Source organism: Haplochromis burtoni, unplaced genomic scaffold, assembly GCF_018398535.1.
Source record: "Haplochromis burtoni strain Fernald_Lab_line unplaced genomic scaffold, NCSU_Asbu1 Contig_1, whole genome shotgun sequence".
In the NCBI taxonomy this organism is placed as follows: domain Eukaryota; kingdom Metazoa; phylum Chordata; class Actinopteri; order Cichliformes; family Cichlidae; genus Haplochromis; species Haplochromis burtoni.
Window position 1 is genome coordinate 361,117 of NW_024582362.1, and position 13,575 is coordinate 374,691.

At 41.7% G+C, this 13,575-nt stretch overlaps 2 protein-coding genes across 6 annotated transcripts in view; one reads left to right on the plus strand and one right to left on the minus strand.

Annotated features, from left to right (window-relative positions):
• The window catches only part of lmbr1 (limb development membrane protein 1), a 67,546-nt gene that overhangs the window by 36,841 nt on the left and 17,130 nt on the right, over positions 1-13,575 (plus strand). For 2 of the 4 annotated variants that reach the window (XM_042227650.1, XM_042228596.1), the window contains one exon: positions 162-2,655. The exons of the other annotated variants lie outside the window; for them this stretch is intronic. In XM_042227650.1, the coding sequence (XP_042083584.1) occupies positions 162-247 (86 nt within the window). In that variant the 3' untranslated portion in view covers positions 248-2,655. Of the gene's footprint in view, positions 1-161; positions 2,656-13,575 lie in introns of those variants that run through there. 4 annotated transcript variants of the gene reach the window in all.
• On the minus strand, positions 4,783-12,121 carry rnf32 (ring finger protein 32). 2 transcript variants are annotated; one of them, XM_042212743.1, is made up of 7 exons: positions 11,895-12,121; positions 11,218-11,452; positions 10,987-11,129; positions 9,422-9,579; positions 9,197-9,305; positions 6,000-6,161; positions 4,783-5,193 (listed from the first exon to the last, which is right to left on the minus strand). In XM_042212743.1, exons 1-7 carry the CDS (start codon positions 11,907-11,909, stop codon positions 4,963-4,965), a joined length of 1,053 nt encoding a protein of 350 aa, XP_042068677.1. In that variant the 5' UTR covers positions 11,910-12,121; the 3' UTR covers positions 4,783-4,962. The 2 variants fall into 2 exon arrangements, with proteins under 2 accessions (XP_042068677.1, XP_014185429.1); XM_014329943.2 differs by having other exon boundaries at positions 4,784-5,193; positions 6,000-6,167; positions 11,895-12,119.

A 13,575-nucleotide genomic window follows, 5' to 3' on the forward strand; every position in this document is an offset into this window, starting at 1 on the left:
TTGTGGTGACGGGCCCTGCATGTTTGATACACAGGGTGGGATAGGGCTAGAAAATGCCAGACAGAAGAACCGAGGGAGGAAAAAGGACATCAATACTTCTGTCTAAGTGAAAGTCTGAGGCTTTTTAATGAGATTTTTCTGCCTTATCTCCCACTGCCCAGGTCTGGATAAATTGCAACTGTCAAACAGCCCCACAGACCCTGAATCTGGGAAGCTCTCGGCCAATGGGCATCAGAAAACTCTGTGAAAGGGACGATAGATCAACACACACATACACACATGCACAGACACCTACACAAGTAAATGCAGCCAAAGGGATATTTCGACAGTACTGCCTGACTGCTGAAAGGTGAAAAGGATTGGAAGGAACTTAATAAACCCAGGCAGTGTCTGACGGATGCTGCAAATGGAGGCTGAGAGCAATTTAGCTTCGTGACATTCCATCCTCTGCGTCTCGGATGGAAGCTGGGACAGGGCCAGGGCTGAGACTGAGGATTGAAATAGACTGGCATCACTGCAGTGACCTTGAAGTTGACCTCAACCACGACTGTGACTTCAAACCACCCATCTTTTGCTTCAGGGGCATTCTCTCCCTCCCTCTGCCCATTCTCTTACAACCTTTACACCACCGCACTACACAGAAGCAACCAGAGTCTTACATTTACCTCTGTGTTCACTAACATAAATTTCACCTACACAATTCAATTAGACAGTTTTTTTTTTTTTATTGTTAATGTGTCTGTGACAGTGAGGCAGGGTGCACTCACAGTTAAGGGTCTTTAATCGTAGAGGGTTTTTGCTGTTGTTGTTCTAATGTTAACTGATACAGGCGTAATGAGGTGTCAGTTTGTCAAAAAATGTGAAAAATAACCAAGAGCTTTGTGAAGCGTGAGGACGAGTCATTTATTCCCACTCATCACGGCTGGTCTGTAAAACTGCACAGCATCAATACGGCTCACATATTGTGAATTGGGCACTGTCATTCTTAATAAAAGGGCCTCAAATTTTTAGCACTCGGGACTGTCATCAGTCATTTTATCTGGCTTTACTCCAAGTGCGCTTTAACTTTATTGATGATGTCATTAGTTTGTATGAAGTAGGATGAGAACTTTTTTTTGGGTGCTCCAGATTTGACTTGAGCGGCTCCACAAATGGGAAACTATGTGGGAGTTTTATTTCACTTCGCTTCCAATGAGCAGGTTTGAAAGTGAGGACGAGGTTGTATTCTTTTATGCACATCGGAGGAAAATGTCACCGCAATATTGCTTATTCCACACCCCAAAATCCTCAAAAATAAGTAAATAAATAAAGAAGGAAAGAAACTTTTTTTTATACAGGGCACAGAAATGGTCACGTTTCTTTGTAAATGTTGTATACACATGTACATATTTCATTGTTTCATACCTATTTTGGATGTAAACATTGGGCTCGCACCCAGGGTCTGAATCACTAAGCATTCTGTATTTTCTTGTACATATACCTATATATATATATTTTTTTTATAAACAGCTTCATCTAATGCAAATCTGTAGGTCTTCACACAGAATGCATGAGTAAGAAAACATCCAGCTTTGTTGCTGTGAGAAAGACTAGGTGACTCAGGCCCCTTTTACATGTTGTTGTATTGCTGCATAATCTTCTGAACTGTGATGTTCTTTGTCTCCAGAACCACCTTAAATGCCTTATACGAAAAAGCAGGCTTAATGTTAAGGTTCTGTGGAGTTTTTGTCCGTGCACACGTGCGTGTGTGCGTGGGCATTGTGAGCGTGTAGACAGTTCCACTGTGATCTCCTGTATGCCAGAGTTTCTAGTCTGAAGCCATTTCTTTTTGCCATGAATGTTTATGTCACATCAGCTCCATTGAGACTAGATTAGAGTGATCTCATGATGTGTGCGTGTGTGTGTGTGTGTGCTTTGTATTTTCATGGTCGTTTTAGTGATGGAGTGATGAAAAGGAGGAGGAAAAAAAGCTGAATTTGTATATGCAATCGAAATGGGAAGGAGAATTTTTTTTGCACCAAAAACTGACTGCAATTTGATGTTGTTACAAAGACTGGAATTAAGGAAAAAAACTCACTGACACCAACTTCTCCAATCAGACCTGCGAATGTTTCGTAAATGGTGATTATGTCGGCTTTTCATCCCAAATCCAAAGTACAGCCATGTGTCTGATTTGTGATCAAGGCCATATCAAGAGAGCAAGTTGTGTAGTGGCAGAAACTTGAGGTAGATGTCCTGGTATGTTTCTTGTCATTTTATTTGTTTCCAGTAAAAGCACGCTGATGTCTGCATACTGTGGGGAAAAATGCCATTGTGGCACAAATTAATGTGGTAGGTCAATAAAGGGTGACACTGATGGATTAGAGATTAAAATTAATAATAATTCTTCACCTGGGTGAAAAGGTTAAACCCGTGCGTCCATCCACTCAGCTACACACTGCAGGAAAGTGTCACACCCCTAATAAAGCATCACAATCAAACTCTGCATACTGCATTTACAATAAATCTGTTCAATGGGATTTTTGTGGGGGGGGTCAAAAAACTTGAAAGTTGCTCTGAAATGTCAGTGAGCAGGCTTTCATTTCTTTCCATCTGACACTCGATCCCTGCATGTAATTTTGGTACATGTTTTTTGTGAATGTATTTTTTTTTTTTTTAAACAATTCTTCAGTTTGCTAAATGTAATGTTTTGTTCTTTTCGATGTTTGTGTGTTTGCAAATAAAAGAAAATGCTTCAACTTATTTTCATTTGTCACTGGCAATCAGGTCATCAGCGGTCGTTGGCTAATTGTGACTTCAATGTTTACCTATTACTTGTCCAGTAATCAGTTCCTTTCCATCCCATAATAAAAGGTGAAAATGTGGATGTGTTGGATCAGAAGAATGACACCATTGTAATATTTGTGTTGTGGGTATGATGGCAGGATGTTATTAGCTTTGCTCAGGGTAAGACTGGGAAGCCATCCTAGCTCCGTCCTCAGATATAAAGAAAAATGGCACCTATAAAGCTCACCAACATAATATCTCACTTGTTTAATCCATAAATAAGCAATGAAAAGATAGCTTGTGGTTTAATGGGGAGCTACGCGCTATAATTATGTCTTGTCAAACAACAGCTGCTGGTTGCCTGTTAACTCTCACGGTGGCACAACTACACAAGGGCTAGCTGCTGTTTGGTAAATAACGTCTCTCGTGTTTCTTTTTAATGCACAAAGTAAACGTGAGCGATGCAGAGTTTTATGTACGCTTTAGTTGTGGTTTTAGTCTGCTTCACTTCTTCACCCTGCATGATTATGCCGAGATCACGGCCTGTCGGTTCCAGCTTCATATTTAATGTTTAACTGTGATAGATGATTAGGTTATCCCTTCCTGAAACCCTCAGGATCAGCTGGTTTTATTTATTTATTGTACATAAACCGTAGCATTTTAATGAAGCTTTGCGACATTTTTCTTGCATACTATAATAGGGTGGGTCTAATATGGACACTTTTCAATTTTCCTTATGTATTCCGTCATTTTTTTATTTTTATTTTTTATCCCTCATAACATCTTAATTATAGGTGAAAACCTCATGAGATTTCCGGGGCTCAAAATCATCTCTATGCTCTGTTAAAACTGCAGCCAAAGCAATTTTACACCCACTCAAAGTGTCACAATATTAAGTCAAAGTCAGTGTAATATGTACACTTGCTGGTCACTTCATTTGGTACAGGTGCTTAGTAATACAAATATCAGCCAATCAAACTGCAGAAACGTATTGCTTTAAGGCTTGTAGACTTAGTTTGAACTAAGACCTCCTTAACTAAGGCTGAGAATGTGGAAAGAAGGTGATTTAAGTGACTGACTGGTTGTTGGTTGTTAATGGGCTGGCCTGAGTATTTTAGAAAACGCTGATCTGCTTTGACTTTCCCCATACAACCATCTCTAGGGTTTACAGAGAACGGTCTTAAAAAGAAATCGTCCTGTAAGCAGCAGGTCTTTGGATGAAAATGCTTTGATGTCAGAGGTCAGATGCGAATGGCCAGACTACTTCGAGCTGATAAGAAATAAGCACTCGTTACAAATAAGGTATGCAGAAGAGCATCTCTGTATGCACAACATTTTGAACCTCGAAGCAGATATTTACAGCAGCAGAAGACCATACTGGATGCCACTCCCATCAGCTAAGAACTGAGGCTACAATTCACAAGGGTTCACCAAACTTAGACTGTAATTAGGAGATAATAGAGTCAGGATCCCTGCTGTCTTGCATCAACAGTACAGGCTGCTAGTTGTGTAGTGGTTCAGGAGATATTTTCTTGCTACACTTTGAGCCCCTTGTTACCGACTGAGCTTTGATAAAATACCACAGCCTACCTGAGTATTGTTGCTGACCATGTCCATCCATTTGTGACCACAGTGTGGCCATCTACTGATGGGAGCTTCCAGCAGGATAACGCACCATGTCACAAAGCTCAAAACATCTCAAACTGGTTTCTTGAACATGATAAAAAAAATTCACTGTAGTCCTTCAGAGTTACCAGATCTCAATCGAATAGCTTTGTGATGTGGTGGAAAGGGATATTGACATTTGAAGTCTTCTCGAGTGATCAGAAAACAAATAAAACATCCAGGCTACCACTCTGCTACCCTGTGTCACAGACATTAAATTGGTGCAGTTGTGCAACTCTCAAAATTGTGATACTGGTTCAAAGTTGGTTGAAGGAAAAAAAAAAATTGGAACAAATTCAAGAAGTTTCCCAGAGAAACAAAACTAACAAAACTGAAAATGTTTTTTTTTTATTCAGTTTGTGACCCACCTCTATGTAGAGGCTGTAACCCAGAGAATATTCATTGTACGGAAGCATAATTCTGCACAGCTTCAGCAAAAATGCTTATTTTATTTTAGTATTTTATACAGCTAATTCTGATTTTATATTAAGCGACCCACATGGAGTCATCCAGATTGCCTTCTCCACCCTATTAGATAGGTTTTTTGTGGTACGCAGATCTGCACAGTGGACACAAAGGTCTACTATCTGCAGAGAAGGCCTCAAAGGCCTCAAGACAGAGCTGGTGGAAAAGGTGGGAACAGGACAGGAGCACGGTTGGTCTCCGCTGTTGATGGTTGGATCTCGCCGATACTGTCGGGAGGCTGAGGTTGCTCAGTGCAGTCAGGCAAATGGGGCAGTCCCACACACCTCTCTGGATAACCTGTAAGAGTTTGAAGTAAATCACATGAATTCTCTTGAACTTGCCTTAATATGTACCTGCACAATAAGAGGACACTGAGGTTCTGTTGGCAGAACCTGACAGGTTTGATCGGACACAAAGCAATAACGCGTTTATCAGCGATCCTTATACAAAACAAAGCATCACATGCATGGATTCACCAATGATTAACCAAAGGCAAGCTTCCTGTATTTAAGGGCCAGCATGCGCCCGCTGTTTAATGTTTCATAACGAGCTGCACGCCAGTTTATAGAGTTTGTACCCGTGAAAAAGGTGCAAGGCATGTGTTGAAAGCGCATTCAGCGTTTGATGCTTCATGTCAAGGCTGAGCCACTCCTGCCTTGTGCTCAACCTTTTCACACCAGATAAAGAAAAAAAACAGACATCTTCTTTGCACACACCCCACTCCCTCTATGGAAAAATGGCACTGACTGCAATGAAAGCCAACAATGGGGCCTTAAGGAACAGCAAATCTTAATGTCTTTTCAGTTCCTCCGCAGTAGGCCAGGTGATGAAAAGCCTGCCGTGCATCATCAGACTTGCTCGTGTTTTTTGATAAACACAGAGGATTATTAGCCTACTCACTCACATTCATTTGGTAAAAATGAATGATCACCTCTGAGAGATATGTACTTTCTGTATTGCAGCTGTGATGCTGTGGTCCCCTTGCAAGCATTGACTTGTCAAGGGAAAGGCAAGGCTGGAAGAAGAATCAGACCCGGATTAGATATTTTTATGGAGCCTTGTTTAATGATACAAGCGGCTTCTAGTGTATCTCGCCCCCTGACCTGGCTCTTTATTCGGTCCCAGTCGTTCTCCTGAGGTTCGGAGACGCTCTTTCTCTCCAGCTGCTGGAACACTCGTCTGCTTGATGACAGCGAGCGGTCGATATCACTCAGAAAAGCCTCCGTGTCGGTGTGACAGTATCGGACAAAGCTGTCATTCAACTCCTGCAACTAATTAGAAAAACCATTTTAGCGGCACAAAGGATGCGAACGTTTTCATTCAGCCGCACAATAGAGTCGTGTTTTCGGCGAAGGCTAATTGTGTTTGTGTGTGTATGTGTGCGTGTATTGTAATGGCTGAGGCACGCTGACAGGGTGCAGTTGTTAAACAGCCAGATCGATACAGTCACATCTCCCACTAGCATGGAGAATTAATGGAAACCAGTAAAAAAAAGGAAGAGGGTGCTGGGAAACATGGAAACACACATATCACTTACACTTTTTTCTGCTTCATACACCAGACGCACACGCAAACTGCTACACACCGTCTGGGCAGACACTCAGTCAAACCAATTGCATAGTAATTGTTCAATCTAAACGACTGAATACGAACTCCTCTTTTCTAAAGCAACTTCTGATTTCTTGATATTTGTTCCAAAGCCATATTTCTGGATCAGCTTAACCAGCATGACTTTATCTTTCTCAGCTAGATGGAATATATCACATGTCATGGTTGGTTTTCTGTCTATTCAGGTGGAATTGAGCTTTCCTTTTCGATACATAGACAACACAGACTGAGTCCAGTGTGATTTAACTACTTTAAATTTAACTACTTAAAAATTCAGTATCACTTCACAAGAATACTACTGTGAAGAAGCAGCATTTAAACCAAGTAAAACATAGCCTACCCGCATGCCCCACAAATTCTTCTATTTTGGATATTATTTGGTGTGTGGGCAACATTTTCCAAAGAGGGATGTGGACTTTAAATACAGCGTCTTCACTCCTCTCTCTGAAGCATTTAGTCAGCTATTCAATTGTCAGTTTGACCATTTTAAAGTCTTTTTTTAAATTATTATTATGATGTCTATCTATGCAGAATTCATCTGTCTTCTCCCATTTACAGCAGCTGTTGCTAGGCAACAATTAAAACATACTCAATGAAAATATGAAGAGGCTGTACATTCATTTAAAGCCTTCTGATTTGAATATTTTAACTAGTTCAACAACCATCGTGTCTTCGTGCAGGCTACAAGCGATTAGATGTACTGCAGAAATTTTTATCAGACCTTCCTCAAGCTCGGGGTGATGTGTTTAAAATCTCGTCTTGTTTGATCAATAGTCTTAAACCTCCAGCGATTCACTTAATCACATAAGACAGTCACACTATTGGTTTGTGCACCTCGCAAAAGTAAGAATAATTTGTAAGTGCGTTAACAGCAGAGGAGCGTTTGGCCCAGCACCTGCTTTCATACATGCACAAATACAAACCTTATCCCTTAGCCTGCCACAGTGACATCAGAATTGCTTTACAGCTAGGCTTTTATCACTAATTAAACAACTGTTAAGCATTCGGATGGAGGGTTTTATGTGGCTGGTGGACTTTTTTTCGACAGTCAATGCAAACAGCTCAGCCTCTGATGAACTTTGCCTCGCTCCACAGTCGATGCAGACAAGAGAGTGGGGAGGGGGGCACGCTACGTTATCTCACAGCAATCCACGTAGTTGTCGGAACTGTCTCGAGGTAATGTGTTGACTCAGGGTCGGACCTCCGAAACAGGACGAAAATTGAAAGCTGGACATCTGGATAAGCTGATAAGAGTTCTGAAACTGGCCTGTTGTTGTCAGTGTTTTTTTCTGAGGAACACCTTCGGGAACACCTGTAGCTTCATGATACAAAGATGCTTTATTGCCGTGTGTTATCATAAGGAAAAACCGAAAGAATAGGTTTCTCCCACTCATACAGGTCCCGGCTCAGCGCTAACACGCCTGTTTGCATTACAGTCAGCTAAGCAAATAAGTCTCCCTCTTGAAAATCAAGTCAATCAGACCTGTCAGCGCTGCGGTGCGCGGCTCTTGAAGATCATCCTCGGTGTGACAAAAGATATGAGACAATCTCATGACCACCCACAACCACTGAATCACACAACTTGAATGTAGAGTAGCTGATACAGCTGACTCCATCCTGAGAATGTGCACATGGACGTGGTCTAATGTGTTAGAACAGAGTTAATTGCCTCAGTAAAGGCTGTGTCTTTGTTTATGTGACAGCTGTAGGGACGCTTTATAGGCGAGAAGATGGAGACGGACAGGGGGATGGGTGGGACACTGTGACCCTTACGACACATTGTAAGTGTGGCCCTCACGCATTTGTCGCTTGTGCTTAATCAGCCTCTTGGAAGGAAAGGAGCACTTTGCATGATTGCAACACTCCATAGAGACATAAAAACATACGTGCGTTGGAGCTTTATCTATTACAAACAATGGCCGCTGGATGAATTTTCACGAGGGGTTACTCTGCAAACAGATGTTTGGTAAAGAAAAATGGTGACCCGTTTAGCCTTTGGTCATTCAAGGCCTTAGCTGGGGGAGGTTCACTAGGTGGCAATGTTCCCTTTTCCTGAGAGCCGTCATGAAAGCGACACAGCTTCAGAGTCAAACGACCCCATTCCCTGACAGATTACGAGATCAGTGGTCAGGGGTTTGTAAAAATGACCTCTTATCGAGTCCGCCTTAGCTTTCAACATATCACAAACTGCATCAAGCATCCAAAGACATTTTCACCTCCCTCTCCTCTTCCCCTTCTTCCATATTACCCAGTGACAGGACTGAACACACACATACACACACCAGACATAAAGAAAAAGCAACCCAAGCATACACACGAGACCTGGTGCAGTTGTGTTGACCCAGGAATGTCCAGACTGTTTGACTAAAACACAAAACTCTCTTTACATTCGTGGACAAACAGTGTATGATTCACAAAAGATCAAAGGAGCTCAAGAGGGTGAGAGCAGGTGAAGAAGTGTGCGTGTGTGTGTGTGCTAGCACTGGGGTCAGCGAGTCCCTGAAACCCACGTCTGAACCCTCAAGATGTGATAGTCATCGCGGCCGTTATTTGACCAGCTACACAGTCAAAGAATGTCCGAGTTAAATGTGGAAAGAAAGAAATAAAAAATGGAGGCTTGACGCCCTGTGATGTGATCTTATGTTTGTTTGCTGTGATCATTGTGATGTCATCCCTGCCGTGTTTATCTCACCCTTGATTCGAAAAACTGACGTCTCAGCCTTTTGTCTTTTGGGCAGATGGTTTTCTTGATAGTTCTGTACCATTTACGAGCCATGTAACCTCGCCAGTACGCTTGTATCCTGAACACACACATCACATGACAAGACACCCATGTAACAACACATCCAAATTCCAGCGAGTGTTGCCGATATATATATATTTCTCTAAAGATATATTACTAGCTTATCGCCCCTACCTGGTGGCACACCGATGTTGGAAAAGGCGAGCTGCATCGTTGATGACACGTGTTTCATATGGCTCCCTTCTGCACAGCGGGCAGCGCTTCCGCCCAGAAAACCTCTCAAAGGCCTGCAGACACGCTCGGTGGAAAACGTGAGAGCAGGATAGCAAAACCTGAAAAGAACAGTAAGGAAAACATGCAAAGAAAAAGAAAAAAAGATCAAAAATCTTGACCTAAAATGTTCAGCTCAGATTCCCCGGTTGGACTGAATATATGGTGCTGACTTGTCTCCAGCCTGAAGGATGCTGAATGCACATTGTTTTAAGGAAAGCTTGATTGCATTATGAACACATACAGTGTGTGGCTGTGAGGTTTAAGCCATGCTAAATCTGTGTGTATTCAAGCACATATGTGATCACCTGTATCTGCCTTTCACTGTTATTTACCAAGAGGATAGAAGGAGTCAGCATGACCCCCAGTGGGCCAACTGGGACCTGGACTATAGCCTTCTTCTACCTGTAAGAGGGACTCCTTTATTGCCTGAAAGTAGAGCACTGAAGCTATGGGGCTGGGCACACAAACCAGTTTACTCAGGTCTCTAGAGGGCAAGGGGGGGAGGCGTATTGATTTCCCATTGTTTTTGGCCTGACCAACACACTCCATCACCAGTGAAAGGGCCCCCTGCAGTGTACAATTTCCAGGAGCTCGACAAGCCATTAGACCAGAGAGAGAGAGATTTCACATCTCTCTCTCTCTACGCTCTAAAGCTTCAGGCTGCACTTTGCCATCAGACACACAATATAGAAGTGAAATAAAACATTTGGGAAGCAGAAGAGCTCTTGCTATTTTATTCCTGCAGTGTTGCAAACAATTCGCGGTAAGTATCAAAACATTATCAGCTGCAGAGAGGAGCAAATGCTTCAATCCACACGAACGATTCACAACAACTGCTGTCGTAAGCATTTTCAAGTGTCACATTAACGCTGGAATGCAACATAAGATTTGCAGCACAATTGCAATTGTTACAATATGAAGGCTTTCAAGAAAATGCCAGATCAACAAAGATTCCCTCTTGTCACTTTCCCTTGTTAGCAGGCTCTAATTAACTTTTTTTTTTTCCTCCCCCTGAGTCAAACTAATATTTACACGCGCATCTATGGCAACTGTTCTTTGTGAAGGCGTCTATTCTGGTCCCGCATTCTTGAGGAGATTGGCATCTTAAAAGGGGATCGGAAAGGTGTAAAAGACCGAATGACCCTCACAGTAACACACTGATTGCTACATCATCACGTCACAGTTGAGTTCCAAGGCAGTATGGGTAAATTTGTACAGTTGTCTACACAGATTAGAACATACAGGAACTGCAGGGGAGAAGGAGGGGGCGAGGGGGATGCTTTGTGTTTCCATGTGTGTGTGTGTGTGTGGTTGTGCGTGTGTTTGTCTGTGTGTGTGTGTAGGGAAACACAGGCTTCCCTGAGGCCAGACACAGAATACAGTAAAAAAAAAAAAAGTAAGAAGAAAAGGGGGCAAAAAGAGCTCCCACACAGGGAATTAAGAGGAGCCACTGTGTTGGGGAGTACCTGAGGCTGGAGTTGAAACTCCTCCCTGCATATTGCACAGGGTTGAGCTGATTCCTCCTGCTGAACGGACCTTTCTTTGACCCGGGTCCACTCATCCTCTGTCAGTCTTTCTCTAGGGGAGGCCACCAAACCTAACTTTTGAGCTATAAAAAAAATAAAATAAAAATTACTTGAAGTAATAGTTATAATTCATATCCTAGTCTTCCTAAAATCCCCAACTGTTTGTTCTACCTAAAGTTAACGGCGGTGGAGCAGGGTCAAGCACGTATTCTCTCTCTTCTTGCTCATGTCGCCTTTGCAGATCCCTTTCTTCCACTCCTTCTCTCACCTGGGGATGTTTGCCTCTACTGTGTCTCCGCAAAGGGTCAGAAAGTGAGAAATCTGGATGCAGCAGGCTTCGCATTATGTGGTCTTGGAAAGCAGCTGAGGTGATTACCAATTTGCTGCTTGCTTTGGATTTTAAGTTCTGTAAAATATGTGAACTGCTGCAGTTACATTCAGTAAATGCAAAGCTGGGCAAAAGCAGCGAATGCAGAATTATTTATCTCAGTGAGGATGAGCACAAAGCTATAAACAAAAATGAATACACTGTGAGCTATACTGTCTACAATAACAGCAAAATGCATGAGGAAATGATTATTAGGCAATCCAGAAATTACATAGACATTTTATATATATATATATATATATATATATATATCCCGTATGGAGCTACAGAAAGCCACAGAAAGGAGAAATTTTGTCAACCACTGTGCCCAGTTTCAAGTCTTCAGCTAATGAAGTCTGTCAAAGTCTAAGGACCAAAGAAGTAGAAGAAAACTACATTTTCAGATTAGCGAACTACAATGTTTTGTTTAAATAATATATCACAAATCTGGGTGAAAAGGAGCTGAAATTAAAACCCAAACCTTCCGCAATGCCATCCTATCAGCAGTGTTTCGGTGGTTACCGGGTTACCAGTCCCCGCCCTCCGCATCGCCAGAGCAGCCAAAGACTCAGCCCCATCAGTGCTTCTGATTGGCTGTCGATAGTTTCTAAACTAAAACGGCACGGATTCAACTTTGTGTGGTTAATTAATAACTGCACAATACAGGAATATGTTCAATATCGCAAGTACCTCTAACGCTATTCGTGTTTTAGGATTTGTGATGAATATTTTATCACATAAATAGCAGTGGAATCTGAGCAGCTTACATTTACGGTATTACTGTAAGTATTGTATTATTTGCAGTCCAGACTTCTGTGATTTTTTTTTCCTCCGGTGATTTAACCTAAGCTTATTGAATTTACATGTTCTCACTTGAGCCACTGAGAAAACTAATGAGCAAGTTATATAATCTACTGAGCAAACAGAAACCAGAATCGAATCCAACAATTCACTCCACCTTCGCTTTAACCTTCCTACCTTATTTCCTTAAAGAATAAAGTACGACAGCTATAGTAAGTGATCATTTTTACCCTTTTGGTTTTTAGTTGATATCTTCTCAAGTCCCTCTGGGGCTGTGGAAGTGCTGGAAACTGCAGATTCAAATACAGCTGGCTCTAAAACCAATCCTCATAATCCCCCACCGCCTATGAAATGAACACATTTACATCCAAGTACAAAAACTGCGCAACAACAACTGTAAATGGGTAATTTTTTTTATATTGCAGTGAATATCATGTACGGTACTATATCTATATCAGTTATTACTGACTTCTCATCTGTGATTGTGATGTTGGTGTCTTTTGAACATTTTTATTGCCATTATCAGAAAACAAATATAGATTGATTAAAAAAAAATTATATCATTTATTATTTGTATTATTATATATATTTTATTTATATACAACCAATTCACAGCAATAGGCAAAAGAACCACCTAGCGAGAGTGGGGAGGAAAAACTTCCTTTTAAAAGGAAGAGACCTCTATGGAGTGGTAGCCATCAGCTGTGATTGCTTGGGGGTCTAGCAAAATAAAAAAAAAAAAGCATAGAAAGACCATAAACAGGGCAAGACACAAACTATGATAGATTACATACAATAGTGACATTTCAACAACACTGCATTAGCATGTGCAAACAAAGTGTAAGAATTCGTTTTAATGAGGAAAACCTGTATTATTGTGGCCTTAGCGCACATGTGAAGGTGTCTGTATGTTTAGGATGAGCACAATTTTTCAAGATTTTATGCCGGATATTTTTTTAATCAAAACAAAAGCTTTTGATACTCCCTCCACCACTGCTCACAAAGTCTTCTAAGTCATTGTCCTTCCATCACCACACAAAGACAAGTCTCTCTCTTTGAAGACTGTGCATCTCAGTCTCACTAATGATTATTTTATTGTCAGAGAGTTGTCATTAGTTGGAACCTGACCAAAGGAGGTTAGCCTAGGTGAGTGTGTCTAGGTGACTCACCGAGCTGTCGTCAGAGTAGGCACTGAACAAAGCTAAGCTGCTCATACCTGTCCTGTGAGCTCACGGATCCCTCCCAGGTCACCCTTACACTGAAACCATACACACAAACACGCACAGTACAAACCGTCTGTCTTTTTGTGAAACTGATGAAAAGTTTGCTTTATTTCTCACATACAAGGAGGGGGGGGGGGG

What these genes read in the sequence shown, in the direction of transcription:
- rnf32 (XM_014329943.2), bottom strand. An exon ending in AGTTTCAACTCCAGCCTCAG is followed by an intron (nt 9,580 to 10,986) that starts GTACTCCCCAAC and finishes TGTTCTTTTCAG; the next exon opens with GTTTTGCTATCCTGCTCTCA. An exon ending in GGGACCGAATAAAGAGCCAG is followed by an intron (nt 5,194 to 5,999) that starts GTCAGGGGGCGA and finishes AAACTCTTACAG; the next exon opens with GTTATCCAGAGAGGTGTGTG.